Consider the following 26279-nt stretch of genomic DNA (forward strand, 5'->3'; position numbering starts at 1 on the left):
AAATCTTGTCCTGGAATGTGTTAGCCACAGGAGGCAGCTGGCTCTCTGGGCTGTGACACCTGTCATTAAACGTTTTAATATGTTAATTACTTTACAGGATTAAAACCATAATCTTAAACTAGCACTGGAAATTGGCAAGAGGCAGTAACAGAACCTGTGCGTTAGCCGTGTTATCTCTGTGCTGTTCAGAGAAGAATATTATAATCTGCATAAACTGGGGTTCGTAACATCTTTGGATTGCTGTAGTTTACTGTACCCACAACCAGCCTCAGGAGGAAGAAATTTATCGCCTCATTCAAGTAGTATATTCAGTCAAGTAGTAGCATAAGAACTCAAATGCCTAGAAGTACCACCCTTTTAGAAAAGCAGACACGGGTAAGTAGATCAGTCTGTTGGCTAGGGGCTTGAAGCTGAACATTTTCCCCTGTGTTTTAGGGGAACATCTGAGTGCAAGTTTACCTTTAGTCACGTAAATACCTGTCACTACAGCATTTTGCAGAATCAAGTCCCATATACCTAATTTGTTAGAATACATTATTCCCAGACATGCCAGTTTGCTTGCAAGTACTGTGGTTCATCACATGAAGGATTTAAGAATTAAACGTGCATAGGACTGCTCTTGCCACTTCACATGTTTATGTTTGGTTGTTCAGGGATAGGATTTTTTTGTATACAAGATGAAAATCAATGCTGGTGTGGGCACCTAAATTCTTTACTTTTCCTCTGTAAAATGTGTTTTTAAACATAATGTTTACCTTGAGTTTCCACTTACAGAAGTTACAAGTGATCTTTTATCAAGAAAAAGCCTTAAGAAGGGAACAATTTTACCTACAGAAAATCAGAACCTGGGCTAAAAATAAAAAACCAGGAGTAGTCCCTTATGGTCTCTGATCAATTTCTCTCTCTCTTTACTTATATAGGGAAACACTTGAAAAATGATGAAGGGCAGGATATGTAAATAAACGCTTCAAGAAGAGGAACAGAGATAGTGGTTCTTTGAAAAGGACTAGTACTTGTGTTATTTTTAAGTTCTTTTCTCACATTTGAAGGGATCCAAACCATTAATGTGTGTCCATCCAGGTTTCAGCAGACTCCTAGAAGTTTAAACAAGTGCACTGAAAAAGTTTGTGTTTGTAAACATTTATTTTCTTGAACTGAAAAAGGCTTGCATCAGCACACATTGTACAGCCTTGCAAATTACACAAATTGAAAAAAGTTTGTTTCTTTTATGTGCAATGAATCTTTAATGTCCAGTGAGCATCTGCAAATGATGAAAAATTAAACCATTAAAAAGGTTTCCAGCACTTATCAAACACAATTATCTTAGCGTGAAAAGGAAGAGAAAGAGATCCATACTGGTGGGAACACAATTAAAGTGCAAACATTTTGTCACTTGTGAAGATACATTTTAGTTTCTTCACGCTTTTGCTAAAAAGAAATATTAAAATGTGATTCAGTGAACATTCTTCATAACCTATTCATATTCCCCCTCAAATAATTATTAAAGTTGTTGGATCAGAAGCAAATCCTTCAAGGGTACAAGCTACTTGTAATTTCTTTTGACATTGCTTGAATGAATCTCAAAAGAAAATGACCATCTAAGGAGTTAGTTACTAAAATTACATTTTTTTTCCTTAAAAAAGAAAAGCAAAAATACAAGGGACAAAGAACAGGTTAACTTGAAGATTTGGGGTAGTTTACTAGAAAATGAGTGTAATTGCTTGAAAATGGTTCTCTTTTCCCCTCCACCAATCCTCAGGTTCCTGCCTTGGAATGGACAGCTGTGTGCTGGCTGTGAAAAGGGATTATAAAATACAAATCTGAATATGGATTTTTATGAACATTTGCTGTACAATAGAACTTTGGATCCGATACAAGAATTCAAAAATATAAAACAAAACTACTATAAAAGTAGGGGGCATTCCAACAGCATTCCTTGTAGAAAGCTGCCTGTCTCAAAGATGATTCCTTGCTGTTGTCTGGGATTAACTCTGTATTTTATTTTTTTCTTGCTGGATCACGGGGTTATTTATTCTTCAGTGGCTAATGTCATATGACAAAACATCCCAGGAGTCTCTATGAAGAGAACAGAAACCCCATCACATCAAGCCAATCAAGGAGAGGAGGACATGGAAGTAGTAAAGGCTGAGTGTCCACTGATGTAACCGCTATTGAGAACTAGCCCTTTCCAGAACATGAAAGTCGTAGTGCTTCTTGCTTGTTCTCAGCCTGAACTTGTTCACTGAGGTACTGCTTTGCTTCTTCAACGCATTCTGAGCAGCTGACATTGTAGGGAAAGTAGCTAGAACCGTGTAAGTGGAAGCCAAGTCACTAGGTTTGGATGGCTCAGTGTTCACACTACTATCTCCATTGCCACAGTAACGACGATGGTGCTGCTGCTGTGTTTGTAGACGCTGCGAATCCCTTAGCCACCGGATCTTGGCACCAACTTTTAAAAGTTCTCCAAATAGTTTTTCTGCTTCCACACGAGTTATGCCTTCTGGCAGTTCAGTAATTTCTAGAACTTTTCCCACAACTGAAACAAGAAAAACACTGAATCAGAATTGGTGTTGTGCTTAGCAATACAACAAACACAATGGAAGTTATTTCATAATTGTATCTCCAGCTGGCCGATACCAAATACACAAGGCATTCCATTTCTAGTATTCTAGAGAGCCGATTGCTTTCACATTTAGCACTGCTTGCAGCTACAAGCATACAAATAAAAGCTGTGAATACAGAGAGGGCCCTCAAAAGAGAGGGGAAAAACTAATAAAATAACACCTAATTTTGCAGCAGATTTGAGAACTCACTACAGCATCTCACTGACTTCGCCTTTTAACTGCACGCATCACTGTGTTAAAAAACTACTCTTCCCTCCCAAAATCCTCTCCAGCAAAGTGTTAGGAAAAGCTGATTTATCTGTAACTTTCTGCAAAGGGTTGACAGTAGGTAACACTTGCAATAAAAATTATTTCCAGTAAAGATACGAAGATAGATGATGTCAGGTTTTTATCTGGATGACATCTTGACCAACTCCAAGGAGCTAATCTGTAGATCTCTACGTTACCCAAATCCGCGTGCTTATTTGTATTGGAAAGAAAAAGAAGCACAGACTAATTTGTGGTTTGTGTTTGATTTCACATTTCATGCAAGTAAAAGGACTGGAGTATGTGTATTTAATATAACAATATTTAGTGTAACACTATCATAGAACTTACGTCCAGTAAACAGAGAAGCTTGCTTTTCGTTTTGGTACTGTCCAGTCCTGATCTGCTTTTTTTCCAGCCTTCATAACAACACTTTTCTCATTTAACCTCCCTCTTCCCCTCTTTCCTAATCAAGTCTTCCTCTCTATCCTTATGTTTCCAGGGTTTGCCATGTCCATTTCTGTCCAATTACCCTTCACTCCAGCCCTTGTCTCACTTGTGCTTTTCCTGTCACATTCCCAGCCCATCACCGTAATTCATTTTGTTGGAGGACTGACTGTGTCAATCAGCAATTTCATACCTGATTCTCCTGCACCAAGATCTGCTGAAGCAGCCTTCTTTGCTGGCTTCTTTCCCTTGTTTCCATGTCTGTTTCCAGGCTGACACTGGAAAGATTGACATAAATGATGTACTTTAATGACAGTGCATCAATAGCTTAAAATTTCTAGGTTAGCTCAGTGAAAAAAGGTGCAGAGGAATGTCTGGAATATAACCTGTGCTACCATGGTACAGAATAGATTTTCATGTCCAGATTTAATCTTGGAGTTAGCAATCCTACAGGCACATTCAGTCCTTGGCGTCAGAAAAAAGGAAGCAGGTGATGGAAAAAAAAAAAAAAAAAAATCACCTTAAATCTTCTTGCAAGAAAACACCTGCTGCACCCCCCTCCCCCCCATCCATCACATCTTCTGGTTGATCTTGGATAGAACTGAGCAAGGCAGAGCTAGGGGGTCTGTGTGTCTGCCCCCAAAGGTAAAATAGATAGCAAAACGGTTTATTTTTGCTAACACTAATATTTTGGTTTTGTTTCTCTTACAAGAAACAAAGCCACTCTTTGTCTAGAAATACCCACATGTATTTTATTTTTTTGAAATTGTTATTCAAATAAAACAAAATCCTTTTAGCAAGCGTTCTCTCTGATTTTTGGAACTGCTGGTGAATTGCTTAAAAAACCCCACCACAATCTACACCGTGCCTAAAGCTAAAATTTCAGGAAAATGTTTCTCAGTTTTTTTTGTTTTTAATACAACAAACAAGAACAATGGGAAGTATCAACACAGAATGGAACCGTTACTAGAAAGCAAGCACCTTCCACTCAATTACTTTTCTAATGCAATAACATATTTCCCTGTTCACAGTGGTTATAATGTTAGTCCTGAATTGTTTTTTTTTTTAAAATGTTGCCAGGAGTTTGTTCTCTTTAATACCTGTTGGCTTGTTACTTGTCCACGTAATAAAGATGGTGGATTGTATTGCAGGGGTTGGCCAAGCAATGGGTATCTGGCATCTCCTTAAAAAGAAAGGTAATTAGAAGGGTTTCTGCTACACGAAATCTTCCTCCAAGTCCCTCTTACCATGTATGCTTTACACAGAAGAGAAAGCAGAGTAACTACGCACAAAGCAGTGTATTTGGCTAGGCTAACACAGTAAGATCTGGCATGGTTAAACAAATGTCAGTCACGCACTGATCACAAGGTGAAAAGGTCCAAGCTTTCTTGCAGTTAAGGATTATACCGAAAAACACACTACAAGTTTTTCTTCATTGCAGTCTTATCTAAATCCTCTCATTTCAAAGTGCGCTTAATAAGGCTAAAGCTCCTCTCAGTGTACTAATTTAATCATTTTCATGGTTATATCCCTGATTAGTGCCAGGTACATCTTTACATGTCTGTTTGCTCCAAGGATTCACGAAGACAATGGAATAGAAGTTTTTAGTAATCACAGAAGATTAAGAAAGTTGAGAGGGATACTTTACAACGGGCAACCTGGAATTTTTACAATATTGGAATACAAAGCAATGACAAAGGTCATTGGAAGGACCAATGACAAAAGCAATTACAAAGGTCATTATGCAGAAGGTAAGACAGACAAGAAAATAAAGGTTTTCTTTATTAATAGGAAAGACACACAGAATTTTCTCTAAGTGTTGCTTCAAAGTAAATCTTTCTGTAAAACAGACCCATTAATTTTGAGTTTGGGAACTATACCAGGATGTCTTTGCTCACTGATAAAAGGGGGTTTTTTATCATTTTTATCATTTTATCATTTGTCTTTATCAACTATCACATCTCAGTGAAAATGCCCTTTTTCTGTTCTTCTGTTAACATGGCAGCAGAGGATTGAAATTATCCTACAAGGAATTTTTTCTGTCTTTTTTCTGTCTTTGGTGGGTACTATTTGAAATACAAATTGAAGTCACAACAGTATTGGATTGAAGCTGTAAGTCCCATCATGCTAGTTTTTCCTGCAGAGGAATCAAAAATCAAAAACACAGCTTAGGCTGTGGTTTGATTCAGTGCATCATGAATAAGTGAGTCGGACAGAACACTCATCTCAACATCGCATTTCTTATCCTTTCCCCCAAAACTCCCATCTAATGTATTAAGATCAGCTAGTCCCACATTATTTATTTTACCTTTGTAGCTCTAAAATTGCATCCTTTATGACAGCGTGTGTCAAGTTCTAGATTTATGGTTAAAGCTTGAAGCTAAATTATATCAAACATTTCATTAATATTTTCAGTGCTGGAACAGGGAATTTCACATACGAGAATGCTAGTGGGTTGTAGAGGCTCTCACAACAACAAGAAGATCAAAAGCTTTTGAGAACACAGGGGATGGTGTCAGCACAGAGACATAAGGTGAAATTTTACATGATGCTTGTGTGGATAATTTTGATGACCATATAACTTGTATTTTAAAACATTCAAACAAAAAACACCCACACATTTTATAAAAAATATACCTTGTCCAGGGACAAAAGGTCTAGAAAACTGGGACACAATAGAAAGCGGTGTTAATGTGGGACGGATGTTCTTCATGTTTGGTAGCTGAGCTGGTGCTGGTGATTGGGCCGGTGAGGTGACAGGACTACCTAGTTGAGGACTATGCTGCAACTGGAATAAACAACAGGTTAGGGTTTTAAAAAGTGCCTAGCTGAACAAGCTAAACAGCACCTACAGACAGCATTCAAAGACTGAAGTAAAGTTAAAATAGCTAAATTAAGTACTATCGGAGCAGGTTTTTATTCCCCAAAAAGAACTTTTGAAAAAACACGCAAAGACGCAATTTATGCAAATTTTAAGTCATCCTGGAAAACAAAGCAAAAACCTTGTACCTGTGCAGCACTGTCTAAAGTGCTAAGTTCTGTGGACTTCTGTCCCCTCTGATGATCACAGTAATACTTATTCTGTTTCCACTGTGGAGGGGAATGGTTCCGAGGCTGAGCGTTGTTAGGTATATTCAGCTGCATCATTACTACTCCCCCACCTGGTGGTGGTGCTACCGCTGCAAGACAAGGAATCGGCAGGCTACAGTCAGTTCATCATACATTTCCATTTTAGCAGCACAGACATGAATTTAAAAAAGAGAAATAGCATAATGAATGTTTTGCTAAGGAAGCTGCTGAATCCTAGAAAACTAGAGCAGTATCTTCTGTACAATTATATCCTCACTATCAGATAAATCTGTGAGAGCTATCTTAGAGGGCTTTCCAGAACTACAAAAGATAGTGGAGCCACTGAAACTCATTATTGAGAATATTTTTGAAATAAATCCTTCTATTTAATAATAGTTGAAAGTATTCAACATTCACTGTAGTTACTGTCAGAGCAACATATTGAAGAACATGTGATGTTAAGTAAAAATACGCTTTATTTAAAAATAGAAGTTACCTATTTAGTTTTACATGATACACAGCAATATGGACTCAAAATGTTTTCTCCAATACGATGGCATACATCAGAAAGACCTGGAATCAATCTTTAGTCTGAGGCAAAATTACCCTCAGTTAAAAGTTCCATATAGGAACGTTTTTCTGGGCAGAGACTGCAGATGGATCCCCGCGTCCCGTAGCTGCTGTGGTAGCCACCGGAGTGCCCAAGCCAGGGCAGAACAGCCAAGTAGCTGATGCTGCTCCATGAGTTTTTGCATGAGGAGGCGTGACCAGAGGCTGCCCCAGAGAGAAGCTGTCTTCCCCCTTTGACCTGGATCTGTCCCAGGTAATTCATACAATGTCCTGTTTACTTGTAAATGGTTGTTTGCAATTTCCTTCCCTACTCTACCCACTGTTTACAGCGCTTCTCAGAAACCATGATTAAATCATTTAATCACCCACCTACAGGACCTACAGGCCTCTCAATTTACTACCTACGTCACAGCATCAGTTAGGAGCAGTCAGATACAGATCATAAAATGCATTCATCTTGTATTTTTTAAAATGGGCTATTTGTCAAAATGGGTTTTCATTACCCCTGGGCTCCACAAAAAGAAACAGTCTCTCTTGAAAAGCAAACCAAACAATGTAGAATAAGGAACTCATATTAAAACTATATTAGCTCTTGTAAACTGTATTCTGAAGTAGTCGCTATATTGATATTTACAAAAATAAAGTAATAATAGTAATGTTTTCACATCTATACTTTCTTTTTAATGGCAAAAAGTTCTACCCATGTGTTACAGACTGAAATGGAAGCAGCAGATATCTGGCCAACTTCAGCAGAGGATATAAATTTAAGAGTCCCTGCTCTGTCCCTAATAAGGGCCACATGGCGCATATTTCTATTTTGTTGCGCAGCAAAAATAAAATATAACTGTTTGTGGGTATCTGCCACACAGTCAGAATAATACATAACACAGCAGCTTCCAGGTGGTAAAGCCATAAACTTAACATAATCCCTATTCGTAAATCTGAGATGTACCAGACAAACATCTGTGTACACACACTACATTTAAACAAGAAAATTGGTTTCATGTTAACATTTTATGCATATATTTATAAATATTATAAGCACTACTTATTTTACAGTTTTGTAATATTACAGCATTTTATTCTGCAGCACTCCACTCTCTTGACTGATCTCAGTTCTGTGACAAGTGAAGACCCAACAAAAACACGCCTGTCTTCTGAAACCATCTACTGCACCATTTCTAAAAATACAGTCAGTCTGAAAATGCTATTTAAACTGCAAAAGAAAACTTTGTACATCCAGAAATACTTGCTCTTTCTACTACTCCTAGTTCCACAGCATTTCAGTACGTGAAATAAATGGCATTCTTTTCCTAAACAAGTATGCTGAAGAAAGTGTCATAGAATGTGTAAGTCAGTTTGCAGACATTGCATCACCTGTCAAAACCCAGGAGAAGGGAAACCCAGAAGAAATCCCTGAAAGGCTTCCCAGATTTGCAGTCTGGTCCTCGATGAGTTTTTCAAATGAAAATAAACCTAACTCTGCTGCTTGTCTGCATATGTCCTCATTGTCCTTACCTCAGTGGCCTTGATTCATCATCTCAGTGCCACTGGCTGAAATGCACGCTTTTCTTTACTCTCGCAAAATTTGTTCTACCTATGTCAGAGGGCTTTCCCCTTCCCCAAACTGCTTTAAATCACAGTTGAACAGGTTTGAATCAGGCCTTCAAAACTGCATAAAACCCACACTACCAGGACAGATTACGAGGGCAGAAGAACAAACTCGTGCGAGCCTGATTTTAGATATCTTGAAATGACAGCCCTCCAGAATTAAAGCCAAACAAACTTGGAGCAAAATGGAAACAAAACCAAACATGCCCATGAACTAAAATACACTGCTAACCCAGTTCTCTTGCCACTTCACTGCCTGCTATCTATTTACTAATAAACAGGCTCTAAGAATATCTTAAATGTTCCTAAGAAAACACCACATCTGTAGTGGAATCTAGGTGACTGACCTAGGGTTGTTACAAGTACTCGCAGAGATGGCACTCAAGTTGCAGTTGTTCTAGCAGTTAGCCATGAAATCATCTGATAATTTACAACAGGTTTCTAGACAGAATGGCTTAGATGAAAATCCCAATAAAATATACCTTTTATTGGTTGCATGATGGAAAGACCAGTAGCTGAGCTTTTACATGATGAGGGTGGAGAAACTATGCTGTAGTGCACAATGGAAGCAGCCTGTTGTGGCTTTGACTTTGATGAAGGTGGCAATAATGTAGGAGGTGATGGCTTCTGACTTGAATGGTTGCTATAAACTATGAAAGTAAGAGCAGTAAATAAGGCTACCATAGAAAACAAAAACAAAACACCCCCACACAGTTTAGGAGTATTTCATCGAGCTTTTCAGCAGGTCAAAAATCTCCCTTTCCTCTCTATCCAAACCCAGAACACTTACAGTTTTCACCCTCTTCTCAAGAAGCCTTAAGAAAAATCACTACTCCTATTCCATTAAGCGAAATCTAGAATGCTGCTTGAGTAGAAGAGCCAAGTATGCTGCTTCCAAAATGTACCTTGCTTTTATTTTGTCAAATGTAAATCCAAATCACAAGTTTTTTAGACCCATGTAACTATTCAGGTAAAGATGAAAGTCATTCTGCTGAGAACGTAGCTCCCACATCTGTGCCAACTCACAAGCAGACATGCAAGGCATTACGATGGACATTACTGAATTCCAAGAACATAACTTGAAAGCTTTCAGTGATAAATAAATTGAGACGTCAAGTTAACCTGCCTCCAATATAACTTCATAAACGGAACACAGAAGGAAATACGATACAGTAGTTAATTCTAAGTCAGCCCCTTAATAGCAAATATCCAATCACCCAGCACAATAACAGCCAGACATTTTTGAAGTCTTCCAATAAAAACTTTATTCCCCCAACCTGCACACTGCTGTCCTTGAAGCTGCTGCGAGCTGCATGGTGATGATGTTCTAGGAAACTGTATTTGCTCTGATCCAGGAGGCTGCAAATATCCTACTGATGAACTGTAAGAACAATAATAATAAAAAAAGAACATGACTAACTGGCATTTTATGCTACACTTATTTATTTAATCATAACTGCTGCATCTGCTGTCTACACATACTACAAATCACTGAGGAAAATGGTAACTTTTATGGCAGGTATTTCTCAGGGCATTCAGGAGAAAAATAGGTAAGTAACAGGCATAGGCAAATTCTATCGTGCCACTGACTGATGGTACTGCCAGGGCCAGAACATCAGGTTGGTGGACGATGATCAGAATGGTGCCTATAGAACCGATACTTCCTTTCTGTACTAACAGATACAGCAAACATTCTGAGGGAATGAGGAAAACACACTACTGCTTCAAATGGGGGAAAAAAAGTAGGTGTAACCCTGTTGGACTTTAGATTTTTACCTATGTTGTCATGAGTAGTTTGTGCCATCCCTTGTCCTGCAGTTCAATGATATAATTTTAATTTAAAGCTTCCCTTCCATTAAAGCAAATAAGACTCAGTGAAAACTAAAACAGATGGTTTTACATCTGCATGGGACGTGTGCTCTCACATAGCTTCTCATCTGTCTACTGATCGTAGTTTTCAATTGTGACCTGGAGGTTTGAGACTATTCAGTTCCTGCAGAACAGCATCCCGCTTTCCCTGTCAAAGTGCTGCAACATCACTGTTTTGATAAAAGCAAGATGCTGTCGTTAGCCGCTAGTCTGCTCCGAGCTCCTAACAAACGTTTCCCTTTTCAAAAGAGAGGGACATTCTAAATGACGCAAAAGATCAAGCAACAAAACTTACTTCAAAACCAGTCTAGGATTATATCTACCTACCACTTCACTGAACCTCAAATACAGCCACAGAAGAAGAGGATAAAAAGAACCTTCAGATACAAAGAACAAGAATTCACACTGAAGTAGATGAAGCCATGCAGCGACAACACAAATACTATTGAAGTCTCTGCACTCACAAAAGGCTGAAGCAAGCTTCCTACTGTTGCTGCTTGTTTAAAAGCTGCAAGCAAGGTATTTTTAAATGATGCACATTTGTAAGTTCAAAAACCTAGAGAAAGAAAAATTTGTAACAAGCATTAATCCTAATGAATTCTTTTAGGTATCTGCCTATCTGTTCTCTCACAAATACACAGAGTGTGTTGGGGATGCGGATGTATACACAGGGAGGTCTGTATGCGTAGACCAGTCTGCTGTTATCAAGGTCAGTAAAAAAAAAAAAGGAGTTATTTATCAAATAAAACCCAAGCATAGGAGGAAGTTCCTGTACTTGTTTCATAGCCACCTTTGTGCCAGCAGCCCTTGTCAGCTACACAGACAAAGTAAGCTAAGCTCCTTCCAGGCAAAGCTCCAAGAAAGGAAGAAAGTCAAGTCCTTTTCTGGGATTCGAATTCTCTTTTCTCTACACCGTATTAAAGTGGTATCTTTGACAAAACCAATGCGTACGGACGGTCAAATGTTACTGCAAAAAGGCACTGCTGCTGAGCTCACTGGTGTTTGATGTGTAAGAAAAGGAGCGCAGAAAACTGAAGACGTGGAACTACAGTAAAGTATTGCTGAAAGTGATACGGAAACAATGTTTTCCAGTTTCACAAGGATGTCCCAATTAAAGCAGCACTGGTGGTTTTAGTTAACTGCGTAAGAGCAAAAATAAATAGATAATGAAGAGCCTGTAAGTCTGCCTTTAAAATACATTTTAATATACGCAATACTACACTAGATCCTATCAGTTATTACAAGGCAAGGAAGCCTAGCTGCTGAGAAATCCGAGCTAACCGAGTTAAACGCACCTTAAATTGTTCTGTTGACCTGATGGAATGACACTGTAGTAAACCGGCATTCCTGTTGTGGGCAAGCCTTGATTTGACTGGCTGGGAATTATAACAGGCTGTTGATAGGTCTGCTGGGGCACTGCTTGGGAACCTTGAGGCACCGAAACCTAAAATTGAGAACACATTAGGATTTTCTTCTGCAGACAATGTTTTCTTTCTGCCTCTTGACCATCACCTAGTTTATATAAGATTTAAAAAAAACAACCCAGGAACTGAAAGATCTGCTGGAGTTCTCTAAATCCAGAAGACTAGTGGTAACAGTAGTTGCAATACTAGTGCTTTATTAAAAAAACCTCTTCATTTTCTTCCCCGAAAATGGAAGTGTTGGTTCCAAGGGACTCCATCAAACTAAAGAGATTTTCTGTACAACAGGGAAATCTTAGGAGCTTTTTCTTCCCCATGCTCTGGATTGCAATTAACACAGCACTTGGCATTCGGCAGGACTTGAACTTCCACACTTGGGACAGATTTTCTTTTCACTTCAATTGTGGGATATTTTTTTTCATTTTTGAACTTGTCCCCAGAGTCACCTTTGACACCTGCCTGCAGCTTTCTACCGCTTACAAAACAGTACACTTAAAAAAAAAAAAAAAAAAAAAAAAATCACTCCAACACACAGAATAGCAATTGGAAAGTTGTGAATAAATTACCCACCTGATAAGATGGCACTGAAGGGTATGGAACAATCACACCTTGAATTTGATTCCCAACATTGTTGTGCTGGCCACTGACTAGATTTTGATTCTGGGACTGCTGAACTCCGACTAAACCCTGGTAGTTTTGCTGTTGGTTAGGCAAAACCTGGTAACCTGAAATTATACATTTAGATCTTATTTTGAAATAATGAACACATTTTATACAGAGTTGCCTATGTGAAAACGCATGTGTAGCATTTTCCAGTGGCTTTTTACATCTGGCAACTTCATAAAAGAGTAGAACTTATCATGCATCTAAAAAGAAACCAACAATAAAATTAACAGATTTATTCATTCGGATCCAGCCTGAACCACTACAGATACTATTTGCAATGCCGCTCTCACATGCTTGCAATATTTATTTACACTCTAGTGAGTTACATGCATTAACACCTTGACTTGATAGGTAAAAGCTGAAAGCATTCAAACAAAGCATGCTAGATAGTATCAAAACCAATTATTTGTCTATTACTATAAACAAGGCCATTCTAGGTACTTTAGTTTTGAAATTCTAGTTATGCTAAATTCTGCTAGTACCTCAGGTGCCCGAGGGATGAGAGTATCTCGACCACGATTCAAAAAGGAATCACATTTCAAGAAAATTTGTTTAAGGCATGTGCAATTTCTACTAAAATCTGTACTGCTAAAAACAACTGTGAACTGAGAAAAATCTTCCAGGTAAAAGCTACATTCATATACAGTGGCAGACATTTTACATTCAAAGCGATCTTGGGGGAAAGAAAGATGTTCATGTTTGTCCCTCTACAGCATCTGTACAACAGCATGTTATCGCTTAAACTCGTATCCTCCACTTTTTCAAAAATGGCATAAAAAAAAAAAAAAGAAAAGAACAACACACAACCCCAAACCTTCCAAAACAAACAAAAAAGCCCCATACATGAGTGCCAAACAGGAAATCTATGCATTTATTAGGTCCAACCTTAATTCTGGCCTTTTTTTTTTTTTTTTTTTTTTTTTTTTAAGTGCATCTTAGGTAACTGCTACCACGATCAAAACACATGCAGAACACAAGTCAAGTTCTTTGTGTCATATTCCAGGACACAGGTATGTTCTACTTACCATATCAGCAAAAACCCCATAACTATCAGTGTTTCTGAGACAAAGCCAGTTATCGCTCCAGAGTAACAAAACTGGGCTTGTCGAGACGCACTGATGGCAAAAAGAGTCTGGATTTGACTTGAACACAGTCATGTTCTACTGACCTTTATATTCCCCATGCTCCCTACCTTGGTAGGGAACTATCATAAAGCAAATATAGGTGCAAAAATTCATTTGGATGCTTTTTTAAAACTGTGTTTAAAAAATTGCACAGTCTGTTTTGAAAATAATTGGTCAGTTAACACTAAACACTTCTTTTGTAAACAAACCCCACCAATGTTCATTGATTACATACAGGGTACAACGAACATTGTTAATTCAGTCTCATCTGGCTGTCTATAGAAATTGCAACAATTAAGGCTAAAAAAGACTGTTAGTATGATCAGGTATTGCTTCAGAAACCTAGAGCTAGTTATTAGCAACACATAACACTAAGTATTTTCAGAGTAAATACACAAAGCTTCAGAACAATGCATGCTTGAATCAGGATTAGTAATCAGAGTTTTTAATAACTCTTAAATTTGAACTATGCACAAAAACCCATCTCATATCTGTAATAAACAAAATACTTAACTGTACTTTGTTATGAAATTATCTATGGCACCTAAACAGCAGCAGAATGCAAAGTTGCAGCATATGACAGACGCAATCAATACACCTGCAATCTAAACCCCTCATTTCCCAGAAATTGCAGTGTAGCTGTGAACATTTTTCAGCTTTTTCTGGCACTTCCAGAGACAGACATCATCAATTTCGCAAGCTGAGAGAACTGGAACAATGTAAATCGACTGCCAAGAAGGCTCCCCGCAGCATTCCGAAGAATGCTCTATTTTTAGCTGCACAGTTTCACCTCCATGTAGAGAGTGGTCTGATAGAAATGCCGCGCTCAGCAGAAAACCCACACCTGCCATAGCAGGTTCTCTCATTACACAGAAATGCTCTGAAACAGTAGACAGTAAAAAAAGAAGCATGCTTCTTAATATTTACAGAATTAAAAACACTGTTCATATCAGAAAAGTTAACTTGCAGAACACAGAAATACATTTTCTGAATAGCGCATTAAGAGTGAAAAGCAGCCTTTATTCAAGAACAGAAAAGCAGGTCCAATCGCTTGGCTAACAAGCTGTGAGTGTAGCTTCCTGACAGCTGTTACAACTACAGCTATTACTACAACCGCAATACTTTTATCGCTGGCCCCTGTGACGCAGAAGCTAGGTGACCTTCAGCTGATGTTCCTGCAGTAACTGTAGTTCAGATAAGACTTTTCATCAACCTGTAGTTAGGGCTTATGGGGTCTGGGCCCCACGGTATCACAGCTTCAGAAATGCCTTTTTCTTAAAGAGACTTTTCTTCTGGGCAACGAAGGCATTTTAATAAAAGTGAACCCCCGAAATACTTCCCCTGAAACCCCTTTAAAAAGGAAGCCAGGAAGCAGCTGAAAAAGAGACCGGTTCACTGTGAGAAATGTAAACCTCTCAGACAGTGTTACGGCCCCGAATCCAACAGCTCATCAGTAAAGTCAGGCCAGTCCATAATGGTAAACTGAACGTGGCTTCAGCTGCCATGTTCCCAGAAGCTGTCATCTTTTATCTCAGTTTGTGTTTGGAAAGTTATTTCATAGTTAGCAACCACTTTATAAGATGAATAAACCCCGCAGCTTTTATGTAATAGAAGATTCATTCATTCTTGTTTTTGACCAGACATGTTGCTGTATCAGCCAAGCAGCATGCTGCCTTTTGTCTCAAAACCAGCCGTTGCCAACAGCATCAACCATTTCAGATGTAGCTTTGTGTCAACTTAATACCAATATTTACAGTTTAAAATAAATCCATGAGAAACATCATTTCAAATTACACCATCTCATGAGCAGTTTACAGAACACAAATCACGACGTGGAACCTTCCGCCTCTAGAAAGTCGATTCAGACCTCCCTCTAAAGCAGTAAGTGAGAGCCAGCAATGGCTAGGTAGTGACGTGGAGATTCTGAGCTAAACACTAGTTTTGCAGTTGCTAGCAAAATACTTCTCTCTACCATTAGTGCTAGGAAGCACCAAGCAACCAAACAGGATTGAGTGGCATTATTGGCTGGGCCACCCCTTCACTACTTAAACGTGATCCCTTGGCATCAGGGTTACATGGAGGTGGTACATTATGGCAGTAGCAAAGGAGCTGTCTGCACAGCCTGCTCATGTTGTTTCTTCTAGGCCACCGAGGGAGACGTTAGCTGCTGCAGCTTTTGACCCTGGCCACATTGCAGGCAGTGAAATCCAATTACAACGTAAAGAGCTAAAAACATACCAGAAAGAAACTTACTTACCTAACAGCAACCGATTCGTCCCTGTGCATCTGGGTGCTGACGCACCGCCACCCCATGCTTTCAAATTCAGATTGCTTTCCTTAGCTACATACACACACCAGGCTCTCTCGACTCAGAGCTCGGGTGGCCCCGTAACTGGGGAAGGAACCCCAGCTGAGCCTCAGGCTTTTGCTATTAAGTAGCCTAGGTCTTAAAAATTCTGAGGAAGGAAAGCAGGTTGTGTAATACAGTTGGATAACAGATCTTTAATACCAATAGATAAAACAAGCTGCAAAAAAGGAGTAATTGGTTCTCCTTTGAGAAAACATCAATATGCTTTCACTTCTGAGGAGTGAAAACTGATGATCTCCTTAGCAATAAACAGGTACTAACAATATTTAAAAATGATCTGACAACCCTACCATAAATGGGAATCACGTCTTGGTGATTCTGCAGTACAATAATCCTGCCTGAATTTGTGAACTGAACCCTGAGCAACAAGTTCAGGTGTTGCTGCTACTGGAGCACTTCCTAGGACTGCAGAAGAGGGAGCCACCCCTCTTACGGGCGACTTCACAGAACAGCTATAAATAAAATCCAGTTAGTATTTGTAAAAGCCGAGCTTTCATCCTGCTTCTGTAGAGCAACACATAGTTAGGGGCGGTGGGAGGAACTAAAAAGTGCTTCTTCCTGAAGGAAACTCAAAAGTCTTTACTAAAAATAGGAGGAGCAGAAAACTAATTCTAACCATTTAAGCCTCCTTATATATTCTGTTCAATACCCAGATACCTTTAATCATAGGACAGAAATACAAATTAGAAGGGTATCACCAACAGTATCTTCTGCACAGAGCTCTTCATGCCACAGCATCTAACATCAGCATCTTTTACTTCGAACTTTCAGCTGAGGTACATCTCTGCAATGTCACATCATTTAAAGGTGTGAATTCATCTTACTTTGCAAGTTACTACGAAGCTAGTAACTAAGTACAAGCTTTTTAAATTATTCAGTTCTAAACTTGAAAAAAAAATTATTATCCTATAATTAAAGTTACAGCATGAGCCGCTCATAGTAATGGCTGACATCTCAAGCTTTGTGAACAACTGACTCATTTTTCCACCTTAGGTTAGCTTCACTTTGTATCCCATATTTGAAATTATACAGCAAAATAAGTTCAAAAAGCAAAACCAGAAGAAAACGCACACGAGGTGTTTTAATGAAATGCTGAGAAGGTTCAACAAACCTGTCTGCTGTCCAGGCTGCGCCAAGGGCTGGGTTTGCTGCGTGCTGTAATGGACAGAAACAGGGCGGTATTGCTGACTGGAGTGCGGGTACTGACTGGGGGTACAATAACAAGCCGGCATCTGAAACCAAACAACAGTTAAAGAGATTCACTACCTGCAAGTTTACAGAAGGGAGACATCGAAATGCAAAAAGAATCACATCATAAAAGAAAGATGCAAACTTATGGAGAGGTGCAACTAATGTGAAATTATTTAGAATTTAAAAAATACTTATACTACATAAATTCCCTCTTTAACAGCCAGTTTCTTCTACTTCCAGTGTAGAAGTAACAACTCATAATTTCCACAAAGAAATATCTAAGACACTACAAAACGACGCAGAACCTGAGTTTTACCAGCTACAGGTAAACAGGAAAATCTGGGTGCTTATTGCTCCTCACATCAACCGAAGTCATTCATTTCAAAGCACCTCAGCCAGGAAAACCCCCAGCCCCAGCACAAACGCCCCCCACCCTATGGAAAGCTCCTTCACAGAACTGTTTTCAGAGACAGCTTCTGGGAGGATGGAAAGAGAACCCCTGCACCTGTGGCACAGGCTGCTGCATATATCCCTGCTGCTGGAGGACTTGCTGGCTGACCGGGTGGCCGGCTGTCGAGTAGCCGGGAGCAGACACGGCTGGGCCAGTGGGCGGTGGCGGGGGAGCGGCTGCGATGATATAGCCGGGCTGCTGGGTGGGCTGCAGGACCACCGTGGACTGGAACATGGCGGTATGAGGCTCAGCTGCATCCGCAGGCGGCGGGCGGGCAAGACTCATATGGCTGAACTGGGATCCTAGGTTGTCTTGCTGTAACAGTTAAAAAAAAGGAAAAATTACACCCAAGAAAAGAAGAAGAAAATAGCCAACCATCTCAGTCAGTATGAGATATGCATGTCTCGAATTACTATGCATTAGCAGCACCAGCCAAAGACCAACAGCAAAGAACCAGATGGAACACAGGGGTAAATCATCTTCAGGGCTGAGGGCAGGGGAGAACATCCACACTCGGAGACTTCACTCACTGCACTGCAAATACTGAATTTTTGGATTACATCTGCCTCTATCTATTTATTGTAAGAATTCAGTTGTCAAAAATCAACTCAGAATTTGTGTCACTAACGTTTTCTGATAGGACTCCAAGGCTTGAGTGAAAGCACCTAACCCCGGTTAAAACATCAGAAGGCATTAGTATTGCTAAAGTGTTTTATGAGCTAAAGTTACTGAGGGTCTAATTCCAAATAACAAGGTACATTCCTCTAACTTGGTATGCTACATGCAAGAATTAATTTTTCTTTAGCCTGAAATCAAGTAACAACCGCAAGAAATGCATTCTAGTGGTTACCTACTATCTGTATTTTATTAATATCTGAAACTATGATACTGATGGCACAGAGCACTGCAGGAGTCCTCTGAAATGTGAAACTTCTATTACTGTAACCCCAAGCTCCTTTTCAAGCAATTCAGCACCACATTATCAACATCCTGGGAATTAGAAGTGATCACTAGTACTGTTTTTTTTTTGCTAAACAGGAAGATTAGTTTCATACTTAGAAGTGGACTCTCCAAACATGCAGGAACATTAGAAGTCCTTTAAGACCCCTTGATCTCCTCCTAAGGATGACAGGAGTTAATCAAGAAAGCGTACGTTCACATTTTGTGATTAAATTTTATAGTTCCCATGCTAAAGATATACTTAATTACCACTGGAAATATGAATTTGCACCTGAAGTTTTATTTAGAATACCTTCACAGCTTAACCCCCCCCTATTTTCATTAGATGAACAATCTAACTTTGCCTTTGGCATTTCATTCTTCAATGCCTATTAACGCAACTATAATTCTTTCCTACACTGGATTTTACATTTTGCTTTTCAGAACACCTAGTGCAGAGAGGAGATACTGATATTTAATTATGAGTTAATATTACTTCTAAAAATGTCCAAAGGATAAACCCAAGAAATACACTTTTACTTCCATTACACTACCAAGATGAAAAAATTCTGATCTGGTCAGTTTGTTCTGCAGCAACACGTACCGTGCAAGCGTGATGAACCACGGAAACACGGTACTGCCAATAAATGGACAAAGCAAACCTTCCTGGTGCCAACTGCAGATGTGGTACGTTTAGGTTATGAACCAAGACCATCACTCCTTGTCAGTGTTACTTCAGTTACCATCAGCAGGAGTAAGCTTTTGAAACTGCCAGCACATTTAGTATTCGAACACGTTTCCTGAATGCAAAATGCTTTGAATTACTACAAACTTGGAAGGACTTTCATTCTCGGCTTTGACAACCATCTGCCTAACAACGATTGTCAGTCATAGCACAGACACCTGAACTAGCTGCTGTTCTGCAAACTACCAGCAATTTAGTCATATGCTAAACTCCCATAGGAAGCTCACACTGGTTAATTAACCATTCTCATTTCATTACTAAGGAGGTAACTTATGCTGCTTGCAGTCCACACGTATTCAAACTCTAAAATAACATGAGAAAAAACATCGCCAATAAGAACACACCCACCATGAAGTGCAATTCCTCTTGTAACTGTATACCTGAAGTACAGATAACAGTTACATTATTGTCCTACTACATGCAGGCTATTGAATTCAGATAAATCTGTATGTACTACTAGAAGACATTCCTGATTAATGTTGGAAATGGTAACAAAATAAAACCTCTGAATACATACTAAAATTGGATAACACTGTGGTGGGTTAACCCTGGCTGGCTGCCAAGTGTCCACCAAGCCGCTCCATCACTCCCCCATCCTTAGCGATACAGAGAAGAAAATACCATTAAAAGCTCATGGGTCAAGAAAAGGACAGGGAGATCACTCACCAACAATCATCCCAGGCAAAACAGATCCAACTTGGGGAGGATTAATTTCATCTATTGCCAATTAGTAACAGAGTAGGATAGTGAGAAATAAAACCAAAACCAGCTTCCCCCAACTCCCCTGCTTCTTCCTAGGCTCAACTCTTCCACCTCCTTCCCCAAGCATCACAGGGGGACAGGGAATGGGGGTTGTGATTGGTTCATAACACTTTGTCCCTGCTGCTCCTTCCTCCTCACGCTCATCCCCTGCTCCAGCGTGGGGTCCCTCCCACAGGAGACAGTCCTTCACAAGCCTCTTCAATGTGGGTCCCACCCGTAGGAGACAGTTCTTCATGAACTGCCCCAGCATGGGTCCCTCACGGGGCCACAGGTCCTGCCAGGAGCCTGCTCCTGCTCTCCACAGGCTGCATCTTCCTTCAGGGCATCTCTGCCTGCTCTGGGGTTTGCAGAGCTGCTTCTCACTCCTCTTCCTCAGCCTCTGCACAGCGGTTTTTAACCCCTCTCAAATACATTACCACAGAGACACCACCAGCGTCGATGACTGACTCAGCTTTGAGCAGTGCCGGGTCAGCCATGGAGCTTCCCGAAACGGGCTCTGTCCGACATGGGCACAGCTCCTGGCCTCTCCTCGCAGAAGCACCCCCTGCAGCCCCCTGCTACCAAACCTTGCTGCACAAACCCAACACAAACGTGTCCTCATGAGAGTATCAGACCAGTCTGGGGAGTCGGGAAGCTTCAGTTTTTGACCTGGACTCTAGTTCAGTTTCTGCCTTGCATATATTCTCCTTTACTAGGTTTCAGTTTCAATTTGTGTGGGTTTTTCTTTGTTTGTTTGTTTTGTTTTTTAAACACAAAAGACTAAGGTATTTCATTTCCAATTTCTATTTATTAAACAAGGGATGCTAGTGAAGTGGGAGTGTTAAGAGTTCTGGCAGAGAGGCTAGAAAAAGGTAACCTCAAAAAAACAGAACAGCTGATCCCTGAAAACGCATTAGGGTTCAGCAGAGCAAAGAGCAAACAAAGAAACAAGTAGAAAGGATGGAAATAGGTTAATTCAGAGACGTAAAAAGGTACTGACTGGCTAACAAAACAATAGCATCGAAAAGCTGTTCCTTTACAAATGAAAATAATGTATCTCTAAATATAGAGATATATAGATATAGCCTTAGTTGTATACATTTCTGCTGAACTGGAAATACACACGTTAAAAACTCAGGAAGTATTTTCCCCCACTCGAGTAATATTCTGTTGTGACTGAAAAGCTAGCCAGTCATCACACCGCTATCACACACCACTTACAACCAGCCCAGCAAAGGTCAGCATCCGCTAAAGATTAACCCGTGCAGAGAGGAGATGAAGCTGTAATACCACAGAATATTGCTGTGTGGAGGAGCCCGGCAGGAGCGGGGGTGGGTAAGAGACTGCAGAGTACTGAACAGGCTGGGAAGAAGGCTGCAGAGGCCGCAGAGGCTGAAGAAATAACAGGTTTATAAACATGGTTAACATCAGAGTAAGAGAAGTGAAAACAAAGCCAAAGTCTTTTTTAACAGAAAAAAGCAACTGTGCTCCAGAAAAAGCAGCTATGCTCCATTACCAGAATGGGAATGGATAAGTCTTGTTTTAAGCTCAAGACTTCAGAGAATCAAAAGCAATTTTCAGTATCTCAGTCTCCCAGCAGAAATACATTCACTTTCTTTGTTCTACATCATCTTAGCAGTAAGTCAGCAAATTGCTTGTATCTAATGTTCACTGTTTCTTTTAGAGATATTTTTTTAAATAATAAGTAAAAACTACACATGCATTCTAAATACAAGTTGTTTCAAAGCATCTAAAGACAGAATGAATTTACAACTGACCACAGATTAAAACATACTACCTTCACTTATTCAACAATACTGAAACATTTTCTCTGAATTGTGGTTATTTGAACACGAGAGAGGTATCATTGCTAATAATTTTTTGGGCAGGTTCAACTCCAGAATCCATTGCGAAGGCAATCATAGCAGTATTATAAAATTTGTGAGGAAAACTGCAAATACCACATACGCACTTCTGTAAGCTAGACAGGGAGAAAGAGAACACAGGAGCCTTTTTCAAGACAGACCATCGCTACTGTGGCATATACAGGTATCCTGAACAGAAGATTCAAACAGGAAAAATGAACAGAGTTTAGATGAAGTTCTACAAATAACCTTTTGATAAAATCTGAGAACAATTTGAAAATACCACAAGAGACTATAGGCAGTAGCTTGGTGCCTGAAACAGCTGCTGTGAAGAGGCAGAACCCTCCCTTCTCCTGCCCGTACACACTCATCGCTTTTCTTTTCTTCTTCCAGGGCTGAGGTCATCTTTAGTCTGGCTTATTTCACTAAATTCCTCTTGTACGAGATGAGGATAAAATATATCATGTTTTTCAGCATGCAGTTTTGTGAGCAGAGTAAGCCAAAGTGCTGCTAAAGAGGCGTTCATATGCTACCAGTCCTAAGCTACCTCTTCTGTGCCCTGAGTACTGCTTATGCGGTACAGCCCAAGAATTCACCTGGCTGAGAAAAAATTACTTTAAGGCAAGGAGACAAAGATTTCAAGTGGATTAACTCATTATTGAACTTGTCCAACTCTACAGGATTAATGGAGCACCTCTGCTGTGAGGAAAGGCTGAGACAGCTGGGGCTGTTCAGCCTGGAGAAGAGAAGGCTGCAGGGAGACCTTAGAGCAGCCTTCCAGTACCTGAAGGGGCCTCTAAGAGAGCTGGAGAGGGACTTTTACAAGGCCATGTAGGGATAGGACAGGGCATAATGGCTTTAAACTGAAAGAGGGTGGATTTAGATGAGATATAAGGAAGAAATTCTTCACTCTGAGGGTGGTGAGGCCCTGGCCCAGGTTGCCCAGAGAAGCTGTGGCTGCCCCCTCCCTGGCAGGGTTCAAGGCCAGGTTGGACGGGGCTTTGAGCAACCTGCTCTGGTGGAAGGTGTCCCTGCCCGTGGTAGGGGGGTTGGAACTGGGTGATCTTTAAGGTCCCTTCCAACTCAAACCATTCTGTGATTCTTCCCCGACTGCTGACTGCATCACTGTTCATGCCAGCGGTAACCACACAGCGTGACTCAGGAAGAAGGCAGAGCCTTTCTTCCAAAACAATCTGCCCTTGGTATGTTTTTGATAGGATAACATTTTCATACTAAAATATCTTCTATATTTTTAAGAAAAGGCTTCCTACCATGTTCAGTTATTAGCAGAACTGACAGTTCTGAGGACCGTGGGGGAATAAGCCCAGTTACCCATACCTGCGTAGCTACTGCTTCTTACCCCGTGCTTCCACAGAACAAACCTACTGACCCCTTGTTATCCGACAGCACACGACAGCAGCAGTCACCAAGGCAAGCAGCACGCGTTTGACATGTGCACCTGTGAGAGGACGTGATTCGTCGCTGGCTGCTGCTGAGGGGGTGCGGGCAGAGGTGGCTGTTGCGGAGGTCCAGGCACTTGGGTCCTAACAGGTTGCTGAGGCATAGGAGGGTTGTACACAACTGGAGTGCCATCTGGATTAAGGAATGGCTGACCTGGAAAGTGGAAAGAGAACAAACACAACCCAATGACAGCCAGCCGCATCATCTCAGTTTGGAAAGAAAACAGACAAATGTATTTACAGTAGGAAAAATGAATTAAATCACAAAATTTGAAAATAAGTGAAGGCATACTGTTTCATATGACAGATTTACGCTAAATCCCCACAACCACATTTAGAATAGCAATGACTAAACAGGCCCCATTTGACAAACTGCATGCAGTTGTAAACAAAGATATGCCAGTCTTTACTTAATGAACACAGACAAACATTGGCTGTACTCTGCTTGTCTTGAAAACTCATTTTCAATTAAGTGGACTGAAAAGGGCAGAAGTAACTGAGGAAGACCCTACTAAAAATATTATTTTAAGGATCTTTTAAAAGGCAATTAAATGAATCTCCTTTAATCAGTCTGAACACCAATTAGAACATAAGAGAGCTTAAAGGCAAGTATTTTAAAAAACGTATATAAAGCAGTAGCTGCAATGGTACTCCTGTAACTGCTAATGAGATTACGGCTAAAGGACTCTCTTCCCCTATTCATAGATGAATTGACTTTTAGCTTTCAAATGAAATAATGCAGTACTATTCTCCTATTTAATAATTTGCAATGTTAGTATCACAGCAGTAAACTAATGAAAAATAATTTAAAAAAAAACTACATAAAACTAAATTGTAAACAAGCAGTGATTTATTTTGGTGCCTGGGTTAAAAAAAAACAAAACAAATCAAAGAAACAACAGATGAGTTAGCAAGGACCTGTGTCTAGCTGCTTAATGACGTGTGTCTTGCACTGGCTTGTTTTGATGCTTAAAGTCCAAATACCGATATAAAATTTTCTCTCCTCTGATATAAATATTCTCATGCCTGAGACTCTTTCTGGAAAGGTATAATAAACTGAGACTAAAGCCTCTGCACCCTAGCCAGGGTCCTGTCAAAGCAGACTAGTGCTCCTTCAGACTTCTTCCTCCCATCACATTTAACTGCAACTGGCCAACACGACGTGTAACAGCTACTGAAGAGAGGACCGAGGCAATTAATGCAGGAGGTGGACAGGAAGCACGAACTGACTTGCAAAAATAAGCTACATATTATGCAGGTGATCAATTTAGCTTAATGGATTTCTCTTTCATGCTCAAGAATTGGGAATGTTCACATAAATAGAGTCAGATTTTCTTACTTCCTTCTACCGCTTTCTGGCAATCACGGGAGCTTAACTTGTTGCCTGTAGGGGCTGAGTAAGAACTGTCTTCTCCTAATTACCACCTTCAACGACTGAGAAGAATGACTCTGTTGACCTAAGGTCACGAGATCCTCTGTCAGAAATGTTGAGACACCAATTTATGTTTTTTGAACTCTGATTGTCATTTGGAACAATAAAGCCAGATGAACAATTACAGAATGTGATGATTTGAGTACATTATAAGTTGAACGTTTATCTGAACCTAGATATTCCTTGTTCTGGAAGCATAGTTTATTTCTTGTTAGACACTTCTTGGATATTAGCATAATCCTCTGTTATGAGGGACAATGACTGGTTTAAATATATTAGAAAATTGATATAACATAGGAAGAATCATGATTTGATAGTCAAGGTAATTTTAATGAATATCAAACAGAGTCATGCCTACAATTCTGCTGCCTCTTCTGAAGGGGGGTGCAAGTACAAGATGCTTTCAGATGGAAAAACAACTTTCACAGTCATGTTTGTTTCTCTGACCCTTCCCGTTGCTATGTGGAAGTCCCATCAGTGGACCAGGGAAAATGACCAACAGCATAGGAGGAAGAAAGTGAAACTCATCCCATGCAAAATGCTGACAAGCACATAACTGAGATGAAGAGGACTCAAACATCACTATTTTTTAAATGAAAAAGACCTGTACCATGTTTTACATGAAATCACTTCCAAGCTGATGGTATCACTTCAGTGCCTGCAATATCTGTTTTGCTGTACAGTAACTCTAAAGCTTTTCGCATGGGCATGCTATAAACTCATAATGTGAAAGATGACAGCCAGCATTCTTCTTAGGTAATGTAGAGCACAAAGTACTCTAGCGTACGCAAACACTTAATGCTTATTTTTCTAGCAAAACTTGTTCACTAATCATCTGTGTCTTCAGATGGTCAATGCACACAATGGAAAACACACATATCAGATGGACAGCTATCACTTTAGAACTAGAAAGACTAAGTCACTAGTGCTACTGTCCAGAATCTGTATTTAAGATGGCAAATGCATCCTCCTCCAAATCCAATGGCTATCTGTGAAATTCAGGTGCTACAGCTAGTCATTTGTAACCAATTTTTAGCAGGGTTGGCTTAGACTATTCACTTATACAGTAAGGCATTTAAGAGAATCCTTAGGCAGTGTATCAATACGCAGCATCATTAATAAAAAAACAAAATATAAAATTTTGTATACAACAGCAATTGATTTATATTAAGAAAAAAGATAAATATATCTATTCCAATGTTGAACCTTTTAGTTATAGAAGAGAAATAATTTAATAATTGATCATTTTAACAACCCCAAAAAGAAAAATTTCATTTAAAACATCACGTGCAGTTATATTCAAACATAACAGAGTCCATCCACATAATGATGGGAAATATATCCTGAAGTATTTCCTTTTCTACAAGGAAAACAAATCTTTAAACTGAAATTAAAATATAATCATCTTCCAAAGATTATGATGTGTTGCATAAAAGGCAA

General features: G+C 39.7%; 1 protein-coding gene across 10 annotated transcripts in view; it reads right to left on the bottom strand.

Moving 5' to 3' along the window:
- Positions 1–1124: 1124 nt before the first annotated feature.
- The window catches only part of R3HDM1 (R3H domain containing 1), a 54242-nt gene continuing 29087 nt past the window's right edge, over positions 1125–26279 (bottom strand). For 5 of the 10 annotated variants that reach the window (XM_075431014.1, XM_075431009.1, XM_075431010.1 and 2 more), the window contains 13 exons: positions 23407–23561; positions 21373–21474; positions 17712–17972; positions 17127–17247; positions 12428–12582; positions 11732–11880; positions 9845–9948; positions 9050–9217; positions 6327–6496; positions 5955–6105; positions 4418–4500; positions 3511–3595; positions 1125–2536 (listed from right to left, as the gene is read on the bottom strand). In XM_075431014.1, the coding sequence (XP_075287129.1) occupies positions 2169–2536; positions 3511–3595; positions 4418–4500; positions 5955–6105; positions 6327–6496; positions 9050–9217; positions 9845–9948; positions 11732–11880; positions 12428–12582; positions 17127–17247; positions 17712–17972; positions 21373–21474; positions 23407–23561 (2072 nt within the window). In that variant the 3' untranslated portion in view covers positions 1125–2168. The remainder of the gene's footprint in view (positions 2537–3510; positions 3596–4417; positions 4501–5954; positions 6106–6326; positions 6497–9049; positions 9218–9844; positions 9949–11731; positions 11881–12427; positions 12583–17126; positions 17248–17711; positions 17973–21372; positions 21475–23406; positions 23562–26279) is intronic. The other 5 variants (XM_075431018.1, XM_075431012.1, XM_075431011.1 and 2 more) reach the window with 4 other exon arrangements.

Source organism: Opisthocomus hoazin, chromosome 9, assembly GCF_030867145.1.
Source record: "Opisthocomus hoazin isolate bOpiHoa1 chromosome 9, bOpiHoa1.hap1, whole genome shotgun sequence".
In the NCBI taxonomy this organism is placed as follows: Eukaryota; Metazoa; Chordata; class Aves; order Opisthocomiformes; family Opisthocomidae; genus Opisthocomus; species Opisthocomus hoazin.